Source organism: Psammomys obesus, unplaced genomic scaffold (assembly GCF_907164565.1).
Source record: "Psammomys obesus unplaced genomic scaffold, mPsaObe1.curated_primary_1811, whole genome shotgun sequence".
Taxonomy (NCBI): Eukaryota; Metazoa; Chordata; class Mammalia; order Rodentia; family Muridae; genus Psammomys; species Psammomys obesus.
The window spans coordinates 22906265-22919363 of record NW_026595981.1 but is presented as its reverse complement, the minus strand read 5'-3'; the positions used below and the strand labels follow the sequence as shown (position 1 = coordinate 22919363).

The window sequence follows — 13099 nt, the reverse complement described above, 5'->3', positions numbered from 1 at the left end:
CTGGGACCAGGAACCAAGGTCTTAAACCTGAGCGATGCCAGAAGTTTATGTCCAGTGATTCCTATGCAAGATCCTTCCTTCCCCCCAGGCGCGAGGGGCATCTTCAGCGCTAGTTTAAGTCAGACCATCACACTGAGGCTCTCCCAAGCCCGGGCAGCGCAGCCAGGTCCTCCTACGCCCGGGGTTAGCCCGCACTCCACACAGCTCCCGGCAGCTCCCTGCTCCATCCCACCCTCCATCCACCGCTCCATCCCACCCCTCCCGGCCCGAACCGCTTCCAGAGCGCACAGCCCCCTCCCGGAGCCGGCCTCAGACCTCGGACGATCTCCGCTCTCCACCGGCCTCGCTCGAACCAGCTCCGGGGGCCTCAGACCTTCCGAGGGCGATCCGCTGCTTTCCGCTCTTCAGGGCTGCGTCGCCCCAGGGCACGCTCCCCGGTCACAACCGCAAGGACTCTCCGGCCGCAAGACCCGGGGTCGCTGCACAGTCAGCTCGCGCCAAATCTGCAGGGCCTCGGCGTTCCCGTCTCGCGCCAAAGCCCATCCGCGCTCCCGATTGGTCGCCACCGATCACCACGCCCCCGCCGGTGACGGCAGGCAGCCAATAAGACAGCCCTAGGTCTCCGAGCCCGGCATGAAGCCCCACCCACTCGCCGGGGAGGGCGTTAACCTCGGAGACTTCCCAGGAAAGGCGCGCGCTGGAGACTCTTTGGGAGCGCACGTCACGCCGCAAGGCCTGGGCGGAAGTGTAGGGTTGTTTTTTTTGTTTTTTTCTTCCACTCACGTCTATTTCCGCATTTTTATTACTACTGGGGTATCTTTGTCCTCCCGTTCTGCCAAACATACTCATTCTACCGGGTTATCTTTGCCCCTCTTGTCTGCCAAACCTAACGTTTTCATTATTGCGGTGGGCTAGATTGGAAGACGGCTGCTACCTTTGTAGTCCTGCCATTTGGGAAGCGGCCCTGCATGGCAAGAAGCAAGTGAATGCCTCAGGTCACAGCGTCCTCGCCGGTGAGGGGCTGATGGCTTGAACCAGGGCCTTTGGGGGACCAATTTCTATACCTATATAAGCAAACTGACTATCTGTTGACTTGCGCTTCGAAAGTGAGAAACAAGTCCAACGCCAAACATAGGCTTTCAAGATAATATGTTCCATGTGCGTTCTTAATATTAGTCTATCTACACACTGCAGGGAATAAAATGATGTCTCTTCAATTTGACAATCTTTTATGGCCAAGCCCTAGGGTTTCGTGGCCAGGAAAGACAGTTATAGGAGAGGCAAGCTGAGCATTTAATGAAAAACATAAATTAGGGGAGTAATTTGCAGGCCAGGTTCCAAGGTTTAATAACCCACCTCAGGTTCTTTTAAAAGCCAGAACCCAACTCTACATTACGGTAAAAATTTATGGAATTTTTGTTTTGTTTTGTTCTTTTGTTTTTTGAGACAGGGTTTCGCTGCGAAACAGCTCTGGCTGTCCTTGAACTCACTATGTAGACCAGGCTGGCCTCAAACTCAGAGATCCATCTGCTGCTGTCTCCCAAGTTCTGGGCTCAAAGGAGTCTGCCATCGTACCTGTTTGTGAAATATGTTGTCTGTCCTCCAATATCAAACAAAACAGACATAAAGCTAGGAAGAGGAAAACAGTATCACAGTCATCAGTTAGCTCTTACTTCAAATAGGTGGCAAGAGCTGCTGGACTAGCATTTTCCTTCTATCGCCTTCCTCAGTGTGTACAAGCAGCCTAGGAAGTTGACAGGGAAACTAAAGCAGAGAGGACTCAGTAAGTTTGCCCGAGGTCGTAAAACCACTAAGTGGAAGAGCTGATATTTGCATTCTGAAGTCTGACAGAAGACTAAATTCTTGACTACGTAATCACGGAGGATTAGAGAGAAGTGGGTTCTAAACAGGACAAGATGGTGAAGGAGTATGTTTTGTGAGGGTTTCCCGCCGTGGATGTACATTCCTTTTTGTTTTGATCCCAGGTGTAGGATATGGGACTGATTCAGACTGTCCATAGCAGCAAAGTATCTGCTTCATGTGGGCTCTGAGCGGGGCTCTTTGCCAGCTGCAGATAGTTTTAACTCTGAGGAGCCTGAGAGGGAATAATAAATGCCAGAGCACAGAGTGTTGAGAGCATTGAGAAAGAAGGCTGCTGGTGCTCTCTCACGTGCGTGCACGCGCGCGAGCACACACACGCACACACGCACACACACGCACCTGCTGCTCCTGGTTGCTGTCGATGCAGTGTGACAAAAAGTTGGAGATCTCCTGGAAGGTTTGGAACCCGACAACACTAGCCAGCAGGAAGTAGCCTAAGAGAACCACGCCCCTTCCCCCCACTAACCTCCTCTCTCCTACCCAGTATTGGAGGTGTTGGACAGGACTGGGTTGAAGAAAGAGGCATAAGAAACTAAAATAAAATAGAGATTTAAAAAAGCACAACAGTTTCCTAGCAGCTAAAAACTCCAAAAGAAAACAAGCTTCCATGAATGATGAGAAGTAACGGAGAAGGAAGCTCTCAGCTCAGGTCCTTAATAGGACAATGGGACCTAAGGGACCACCTTTACATCTCATTTTTATAACCTGAGGACCTAAAACCCGCCCACACCATCTGAAATAGCAATACAGGCCTGGTCAGCTTAGGAAGTGATGGCACATGACCTACCCCAGATACAGGGCAGAGCAGGGAATCTGTGCTTAATGTGTGGACTGCAGCCTAAGAAAGCACTCACCAAGTTTAAAAAAATAAAAAAGCCTGCGAGAGTAAGTGACCACCGTGCAGGCAGAGCTGGACTGAACTGTGAATGGTTATCTCCTGGAGGCCTTTCCTCCAGTAACCTCGTGCACACATTGGTTCTGTACCTTTGCACTCATTTCCTGGCTGAAACGTATTACTTTCCTTCCTGGTCAACCCCTATCAAGCCCTGCATGGGTTCCTCCCGAGGACTATCATCTACTAGGCAATAGACTTTGAAGGCAAAGATGTGTCTTAGTCATCCTCCTGTGTAGATTTCTGCCACAAAAGACATGACAAATGCTCTCCACATGAACGAATAAAAAGGACACCCTGTCAAGCTGTTTGCAGGAACAATTTTTATGGTTGGATATATATATATATATAGTCTTTTAAATCTCAAGGCCATAAACCTAGAAGAATAAATTTTATTAGTTGTAAAAACAGCTGAAAAAAAAAAAAAAAAAAAAAACCAAACAGTTGAGACTGGGTATCGGTGGTGTTAAAGGTGAAACCCTTCTTCTCTGGAGTGGTTAGGATCCTGAGATGGACGGTTCACCATGCACAGGGTATTGAGAAGCAAGAGGAAGGTGGCCTCCTTCCCCTGTGAGTTCTATTTCATGGTCTGTTAGGAGGCACATTCATAGCGCGCACAGCTGGGCTTAAGCAACCATCAGTGAGCAAGCTGGTGTTCTTATCACTTAACTCACACAGGGTCACTGAGCAGGAATCAAGTCACACTGGAAAGACCTGTCTGGCATCTTTCTGAGCATGTACTCGGACTAGCAGTACTATCCCAGAGAGAGAACCTACAGGGCTGAGGGTCATTTAAGCAAGCGCCATGTTCAGGCTAGTAAGTCAGGAGGAACAATAAAATAAATACTTTATTAATCATATCAATAACAATAAGGGAGTCAAATAATCAGGAATTCAGCTACTGTGGTATATTAATCCTTCCCCCACAGGTTTTTTTTTTTTAAATCTAAATCATGTGAGAGTAATCCATACAGACACCCATAATGAATCAGTAGGGAAGTAACCGGCACCCTGCTAGCTGTGATAAGCTCAGTGGACTCTCTGTTAACTCTCTGCTGACCACAAACAGGCCTAGTTAAAATTTAACACCTAAGTCAAAGCTCAAGGAAACCCGCAACGATTTCAGCTTAAAAGGCAGTGGAAATGTGATATTGTACACCTTTGATTCCAGCACAAGCAGAGGCAGGCACATCCCTGAGTTCAAGGCCTGCCTGGTCCACAGAGTGAATTCTGGGTCAGAGAAATCTGTTTCAAACAAAACAAACAAAAACCCCAACCAAATAAACAAACAAAAAACAACAACAACAACAAACCAAAGAAGTGAAGAGAAATAGCACACACATACAAATGGATTCGCAAGACCCCAAGGGCCCTGCCCCCACCTTTTTTCCACTGTCTGGTTGGGGGATCAGCCCCAAAGCACAGCCACCCACAGGTAAACAGAATCTGAGGGGTCACAAGGAACAAAGCACAGGAACCTCTAGGGCTCCCTGAGATCAAGGCGACCGGGAGGCAAGCAGCAAATACAAAACAATGGGGCCAAATGGTGATTTTTAAAACATACAGGCAGAGAAAGCCCTCAAAAAACTACAGACACACACACACACATACACACACACACACGTCCTTTTGTGGGGAAACCTGAAATCAAACTGCCACACTTACCCAGGAGAGGAGACAATGGGTTTCCTCTCCATGCTGTCACTTCAGACAGTGTCACTCATGACAAAAACACACTGCTTTCTTTTTTTGTTTGTTTGTTTCTTGCTTTTAAGGTTTAATTCAACTGCACAGAAAATAAATGTACCAAGAAATCCAACCTGAGTCCAGCTAACACATTGTATGTCGGGGGGTGGGGTGGGGGGTGCAGGGACCCACGCTATTGTAGAGCAGCCCTGTGACCAGAATTAAAAAACAATAAAATAAAATAAAATTCCAAAATAAATCACACAGGAAGTCATTGTTCCAAAGAAACTGATCCCATGCAGGAGGATGGACACACGCGCGTGCGCACACACACACACGTTACGCTGGTCTTTTATTCAGTGTTGACTGTGAAACTGTGGGAAAGAACAAAAGTTAGACATGGAAAAAAAAAAAAAAATGGTGCGCTAAAGCCCTCTGCCACCAGAGGAGTAAGACAGTCAAAGAAAGCCGCCGAGCTGTAAGAAACAGGAGCAGAAAGGAAACAGCAGTTATCAAGGAAGGTTTTAATTACTTCGCAGAGGGGGAGGGTCGAAGCACAGAGAGCGAACACAAGTAAAGGCACAATGGACTGTGCAGTGGAGTGGAACCGAACCCTTCCTTCAGTTAAATGCTTGCTGTTCTTTTTGCTTGTTTTTTGCTTGTGATTGAAGGTGATTGTCCTTTTTTTTTCCCTTTTCATTTAGTTTTCAAGAAATGAGTCTTGAAGGCAAAATTTTAATGGCCTCCTCTCTTCCCCCTCATTCCTTAAGTTTGGGTGGTTTAACAGTCACCTTGACCACATAGCTAGGGACTGAGGAGTCGGGGGAGAGTAAGGTTATACCTGGAATGTGAAGAATCTGCTTTGCAGATGATTGTAGGTTGGGTCTTCAGCAGATAGTGCAGTGTGGTGCTTTCAAAGGGCCTCTGAAGCCCTACGTCCCACCCCCAGAACTTCACAGAACCAAGGACCCTGGAGTCACATTTCTCCCACTCTCCCATTAGCATTCGGCCTACAGATTATTTCAAGTGATCAGGAGAATTAAAACATACCCCACCCCTGAGTTGCTCTGTAGCAAGTCTATTTACAGTTATTTTTTCCTCCTCACCTCTCCCTGGAGGTAAATCTAGGTTTCAAGCTGGAAGCCATTGGGTGAGGGGATCCCCCAGGGCAATGGCCAGTGACTGGTTTTCTTGCCTTTGCTAGAAAAGGGGGCAGGGAGGAATTCCTGGCGACAACAGCCTCCAGTTCATCAGCTGGGATAGCCCTGCTCACACAACTGGCCTAGGCTGTGAAAAAGCCAATTCCCAGAAGAAAAGCACACCTGGAATAGCAAAGCACTTTGGTCCAGGTTTGGTCATTGAAGAAAGGGAAAGAGGGGCATCTAGCTTATTTGAAAACCAGAGGCCACTGCCCACCTTCAGGCAGGGCAGTAACAGCGATTGTGTGTTTCCCATTAGGGAAAAATAGCACAAACCCCACTGTTGACAAAGCTTCTTGTTGCTTAGCTGGGCAATGATTTGGGAGGGGATAAGGGAATCAAAGGGAGTAGGCAATAGCCTCAACATGAGACCACCCAATCTTCCACTGGAGAGACAGCATTCCCACGAGGAGATAAAAGAGCAGTTCAAACGGGAAAAATTTTTAGTGCTCTCACAGCCCACCCACCTTAAACCTATATTACAAGCTTTGTACAACACACAAAATAGACCAACAGTTTTGAGGATCACGTTCCCATCTTCAATAGCAAATATACATGATAATAAATCTGTTATCAACAGCAGGACCAATGATGTATAAGGCAAAGACATTTAAATCGGGTGTTGTGTCATCAACATGCTCCATCAAATGGAGGAGCAAACCCATTACCTTAGATCTAAATCCAGGCCTTTTTTTTTTTTGGTTGTTGTTCCATCAGGCAAAGACAATGAGAATATATAATCAATACCCACATGACACAGTCTAAGGCTGGGGAATATAAAGGACGGCAGGTCATGTCAAGGAAGATATCAGCCCCACCTAAAAGCTGGGGTTTGGCTTTATTTGTGAGATTATTTATATATAGATATTTTGATGTTCTATGTTTCAGTAAGGGGAAATTTTTACACACTCTGATAACATTGTACAAAAGGCATCAACTCCCATTTCAAAAACAAATGGGAAGACTTCACAGTCAAAGTTCAGTTATATTAGTCAGCATCTACCCTGGAACGCCTGCAGTTCAGCTCTTCTCTTAGCTCTGTTCATTCTAGGACGCTGGGGATACTCCTGGGAGTAACTGCTAACATAGTTGAAAAGAAGAATGATAAATAGTGAACAATTAGATGACTGGTGAGATCTACTCACGGCTGTCCCAAGAGTCAAAGTGGTCCAGGAGATGGCAAAGGGTAACACCCAATAAATAAATAAACCAAGTTAAGTCCCTGGTCACCAGCAATGGAAGAGGTGGGTCTTACCTTGTATTTTGCAAACATCCTGAGCCTATGTTCCACTAGATTAGAAAGGTCCCTATGAACCAGGTGTGCTGGTGCATGACACACAGTCCAGCACAAGGGAGGCAAAGGCAGCCTGGTCTACAAAGTGAGTCCAGGACAACCAGAAACCCTGTCTCAGGGGAAAAAAAAAAAAAAAAAAAAGAATGGTCCCTATGATAGTTGAACCCTGTGGCGTAGCTGAAGTTTTTAGGTAGCTTCCCCTATCCAATTCAAAGAACAGCCTTATCTCCCTACTGTCATGCAAGATTTGAGCAGCCTGTGCCCAAGGCAACGACCCTGTAGGAAACCAGCTCATCTGCTTCGCGGCAACCAGGTGTCCCACACTGCAGAAGAGCCAACCACCGGCCAAGAAACCAACCTCAGCTGGAGCATCTATTTCCTGTGCTGTTCACCTATCACTTGGAAGACAAGAAACCATGTATTGCTGGCTGCCAAGGAAGACCCACTGACTGGATTGTGGCACACCTCCCTAAGTCTTTGTGCTTCTTGGTTTACAAGACTAAATGAATATCGCACAGATTTCCTGTCCTTTTCTACTCTTCAGCCTTAACCTCTGCAGTCTTGGGAAGGTAAGGGCGGCAGAGAAAACAGGAAGAGCCTGCTGTGTCAGGTGGGTGTGAGAGTCAGTATGAGCAGGCTGTCAAGACCTTTGGCCAGAAGAGCCAGACCTTCCTGTGAAGTGAGTGCTTCCTTCTTCCCTTCTTAGTCTCCCTGGAGCATTCTCCAAGGGCTGAAGGAGTCTAAGGGCTGTTGACCACTTCAGGGTTAATCAGAAAACACTGAGGCAATCCTGAGGTTGAGGTTAAGGCCCTAAACCCTCTTTTCATCTCTTTTAAGAAGCTTCTAGGGTTTGTGAATTGGGAATGAATAATGCCCTCTACAAAGAATGACTCTTCTCTCCAGGGATGAGGAACAGGATCGACCTAGCACACTGGGGAAGGGGCAGGAGGTCCTGGAGCTCAGGCAGCCCTGGTCCTTAGCTGCAGAAGAGCTGCCTCACTCTGAAATGATCCTCAGTTTACTTTTCCTCTTCTACTGTTTAGTTCAACTGATTAGTACCCGGTGAATGTTCAGCTTATCCCTTGGGATGGGGGAGGAGGAATGAGAACAAAACTAAAACACTCTTTAAAATGAGGAAGAGTCATGTCCTTGTCCTTTCTGTAACCTGACCTTTAAAACAGATCACCTCTCTGCAAACCCCCTTCCTGCTTCATGAAAAGTACCCTTTTCCTCAGAAGTCCTGGCCACACCAACCCCTAAACTATGGAATATAACACACACACCACACTTCGCCCGAGGTGAGTAACAGCGGACAGAGGAGTCCATTTTCCACCCCACCCAATGTGAGTCCCTTCACCATAACAAGGCACCTTTCCCTGGAAGAAAGCAGGAGACATGGAGGCTTTCTCCTCTTCTGGCTAGCAGGGCTTGCTGGAAGAGGGTGGGTACAGGGCTTGAGACCCTACTACCAACAGAAAGAATCCAATCACCAAATCCAGAGAGGAGATGCATAGATGGAGCTGGGCTGGGGGATGCTCGGAGTCGAGGGTTGGTTGCAGTGGAGAAACACTGTAGGAGCTCTCATGCAGGTTTCAGGGGTTGGGAGACCATCTGAGAAGAGGAGGTCCATCCTTTGCCTGAGGAGCAGGACCAAGCCAGGCTTCACCTGAGAATGGGTGGCAGAGGTGGGGCTCCACGCGCAGCTGGAAAAGACAAAAGACATACACAGTCAGCTTACATACTAGACCCTAAATAACACTGCTGAAATGAGACATGCTCCTTTTTTAAAAAGATTTTTTAATGTATGTGGATGTTTTAGCTGCATGTACAGCTATCTGCACACCACAAGAGGTCATCTGATCCCATGAGACTATAGTTACAGATGGTTGGGAGCCACCATGTAGGTGCTGAGAACTGAACTCAGGACCTTTGAAAGAGCAGCCAGTGCTCTTCAGCTCTGAACCATCTCTCTGGCCTGAGACAGGCTCTCCAAGTCAATTTTAAAAATCGGGGGACTAGGGCTGGAGAGATGGCTTGGTAAATAGGTGCTTGCTGCCAAGCCTGCTGACCTGACTTTACTCCCCAGGACCTGCTTGGTGGAAGGAGAAAACCACCTCCAGCCGACATCTACATGTGCAAAACACGTGACCTCAGAGAACACAGCAGCCACGTTGCGTGCATCACTGGGGCTCCCTCCACTGTTCTCGCACCTCTGTTTGTCTTGCTGGGGTATACTCTTTGAAGATGCTTATACTCCTCTGGAGCAGGGAAGTCCTCCACCGGATGGAAGGAGTACTTCGACTCAAAATCATCTACGAAAAGAACAGAGCAGTAAGACACCTCCCGAAGACGAAGACTAGCACCAGCCCTTTTCAAATTCCTGTTCTAAAGGAGTTTCAGGCTGATTCTTCAAATCTTCTTTTGTTTGTTTGCTTGTTTTGAGACAGGGTTTCTCTGTATAGACTATAGACCAGGCTGGCCCTGAACTCCAGCGATCCGCCTGCCTCTGCCTCCCTGAGTGCTGGGATTACTGGCATGTGCCACACCCGGCTGATTCTACCAAAATTCAGATAGCATCGGAAAGGAGCACATCTGTGTGTGCGCCAGGAAAAACAAGGTGGGCTTAAAAGACTGTTCCTACGGGAAAAGAGCTGAATTAAATTTACAACCTCAAATGGGAATGTGTCTCTGGCTAGTGAGAGTGAAACCAGAAAAAGGTGTTCCGCCTAGGTTACCCTGTATTGTTCCGCAATACAGTTCATACAGCCATGTCTTGGCGCACTCCTCCTTTCTATGAACTCTTCACAAGTTTCAAAAGTCTTATGAACATAGATGATCACGAGCTTAAGAGGTTTTTTGTTTTTGTTTTTGCTTCAGCCCTTTCTTTTCAAAGCAAAACCCTGGTGCACCTATTAAGAACAGACTGGAATATATTGGGGGTAGTGACGGAGGAGCACCCCTTAAAGAGTCTAGAGTATTAAGAGTTGCTGGAGACCTTATGGTCCATTCCACGAGTCTTCAACAGAGGCCTCACAACACATCTGGACACCTTTACTTACAGGCCATCCCACCCCATGGGGTGAAGACGCTCAAGTAGAGAGCTCAGCATTTGTAAGTTTGGAAAAGTTGATCCGATATGCTACATCTAGTGAATTTCCCAGTTCTGTATGTGGAAAAAGTGGAGTCCAAAGAAATGAATGACTTCCCCAAAACAAAACAAAAACCCAACAAACAAAAAAAAAAAAACCAAAAAATAAAACAAAGCTGGTTCACCACTGCCCTCTGTGTATTATTACTATTATTATTATTATTATTATTTTTTTTTTTTTTTTGTAGTGCTGGGGTTCAACCTAAGGCCCCTGTGAGCTACGCTTATTTAGCTTTTCATGCTTTCTCTGTAGTGCAAGGGATCGAACCCAGGGCCTTGCACACATTAGGCTAGTGCTACACCAAAGCTTCATTCTGAGCCTGTTGAGAGTAAGTAACCAGGGATAAACTTGGATACATAATTCTAGGAGATATATGAACAAAGAGCACAGTCTGTGCTGGAAAGCCTAACCAGTGATCCTTGGGGACTTGAGAGCTTTAGAATTAGCATGACCCCTGATGACTTGACTTCAATCTGTTCATGTAAGGAAAGGGGCGTCAATGGACTGGGAGCAGAGCTCAGGGAGAAAGTCAGGAGAGGAACTGCTACCAATAAAAACTACTGCTCTAGGCCATTCTCTATCTCCAGGGGCCACCTTTCTACTAAGGCACAGGATTCAGTGACGTCACCACCAGAACTGTGAAACAAAATCTCTAACTACTTACCCAAGAAAGAGCGGACAGTGGTAATGGAGTCTCTATGGCCATTCCTCAGGGGCGGAGGTGGGGGAGGGGGTGGCCCAGCTGGTGTCCTTGAGGGTGGAGGTGGGGGCTTTCCTCTGCTTGGTGGTTCTGACCCATGCATTCGGTAAGGTGGCGGGGGTGGGGGGGCATCCCTGGCACCATTTCTGATCATGGGTGGTGGAGGTGGAGGAGCTGCAATTCAAATTCAAAGCAGTTAGGCTTCAGCTGGAGCTGGCCAAACAGAGAAAAGTTTGAGATACAAACTAAGAAAGCAGCCTGGGGGGCAGGAGAGATGGCTCAGCGGTTAAGACCACTGGCTCACCCGCTGCTCTTCCAGAGGACGTGGTACAATTCCCAGCACACACGTGGCAGCTCACATCTGTCTGTAACTCCAGTTCCAGGGGAATCTAACTCCCTTACACAGATATACATGCAGTCAAAACATTAATGCACATAAAATAAAAATAATTATTTTAAAATAAAAAGGGATGGTGAGGGAGTGAACGTGAGAAATGCATTATGATACAGATGTATAGAAATGTTCTGATGACACTCTTAAGTTTTATATACCAACTATTAAAAAAAAAAAATCAAAGTGCCAGGCAGTGGTGGTGCATACCTTTCCAGCACTCAGGAGGCAGAGGCAGGCAGAGGTCTGAGTTCAAGGCCAACCTGATTTACAAAGCAAGTTCCAGGACAGCCAGGGCTAAACAGAAAAATCCTGTCTCAAAAAAGCAAAACAAACAACAACAACAACAAAAAAAATCATAGAAAATAAAAGAGAGAATCAGGCTCTAAGAGGATTCTTGGGTGGCAAAGCTGCTGCTCTCCCTCTCTCCCCACCCCTCTGGTTATCAGTTTTGATCTCTTGGGGTTTTGTTATGTGTTTTTAAGATGGGTCTTCCACCCTGCCCCAAGACAGAGTTTCTCTGTGTAGCCCTGGCTGTCCTCCTGTAACTGTAGACCAGGCTGGCCCCAGAACTGGAGATCTGCCTGCTTCTGCCTCTTGAGTGCTAGGATTACAGGCGTGTGCCACCACCGCCCAACAATGGGTCTCATCTTAACATAGGCTTGACTCAGACTTGCTAGGCAGCCCAGGATGGTCCGGAACTTGCTGTTCTCTGCTTAGCCTCCACAGAAACAAGTATGTGTTATCATACAACAGTGTCGGAATGGGATTTAGTGGAGACAGGCCCATGAACTAAGGTGCCCTTTACATACAACAAGCCTACCAGTGCACCACACTTTCACACACACTTCTAGCTTACAAACGAAAAACAAACTCAAAAGAATCAGAAAACTCTGCCCAATGTTACACAACAAATACAGCTACTATTCAGAAGATGGCAGGCTACTCAAGAACTCATCTCTGGTTACTGATGGGGCAGCAGGTAGAGGCCTCTCTCTGGCTCATGTTGCTCATGGCTTACGAATAGAATAAACTCGTAGAATGTGAAAAGCCGGCAGTCTGCAGACACCTGAAACCACTTGTCTCAACCCAGACGTCAGTTTTATTTTCTCTGCTTTTATTACAGAACGGGACTAGAAAGATAGGGGATTTGCTCACACTAAGAGTCTTCTAAAATCTCTAAGTTAGAAGTTTTTAGCTTTTTAAAGATTTCTCTATTTTATGTATATCCATGTCTGCCTGCATGTGTGTGTGAAGCATGTGCATACTTGGAACCAGCAGAGGTTAGAACAGAGTGTCCTCCAGTTTCCCCTGGAACTGGAAGTTCCAGATGATTGTGAGCGGCCATGTGGTTAAAGGGAACAGAACCTGGTCCGCTGGAAGAGCAGCCAACACTCTTAACTACGGAGCCGTCTCTCTAGCTTTACCCCTAAACCTTGTGTACATTTTTTTTTAAACCTGAACTTTACAGAATTCTGAGCTACCTTATGGTTCTAGGTAGGAAAACAGCACTTCATCGATGTATCAGGTTATTGATGAGCTACTGTAAGGGGAGCACGAATCTACATGCATCCTAACCAAGCAGCAGAACATGATAACGGCCTTTTTATTAATTAAAAATGTTTTTCAAGACAGGTTTCTTTGTGTAACAGCCCTGGCTGTCCTGGAACTCACTCTGTAGACCAGGCTGGTCTTGAGCTCACAGAGATCCTCCTGCCTCTCCCTCCCCAGTGCTGGGATCAAGGGGTTGGGCCAGCAGGCCCAGCTTACTTTGTAATTTGTATTGATTCTTCTTCATGGGTGTGTGTGTGTCTACATGTCTGTGTACACTGTGTGCACAGGTACCCATGGAGGCTACAAGAGGGCGCCAGGTTTCTTGAAACTGAAGTTACAGATAGCTGTAAGCA

At 46.8% G+C, this 13099-nt stretch overlaps 1 protein-coding gene across 6 annotated transcripts in view; it reads right to left on the bottom strand.

Annotated features, from left to right (window-relative positions):
* Positions 1 to 6083: 6083 nt before the first annotated feature.
* The window catches only part of Wipf2 (WAS/WASL interacting protein family member 2), a 34933-nt gene continuing 27917 nt past the window's right edge, over positions 6084 to 13099 (bottom strand). For all 6 annotated transcript variants that reach the window (XM_055619871.1, XM_055619869.1, XM_055619870.1 and 3 more), the window contains 3 exons: positions 10766 to 10975; positions 9163 to 9264; positions 6084 to 8655 (listed from right to left, as the gene is read on the bottom strand). In XM_055619871.1, the coding sequence (XP_055475846.1) occupies positions 8615 to 8655; positions 9163 to 9264; positions 10766 to 10975 (353 nt within the window). In that variant the 3' untranslated portion in view covers positions 6084 to 8614. The remainder of the gene's footprint in view (positions 8656 to 9162; positions 9265 to 10765; positions 10976 to 13099) is intronic.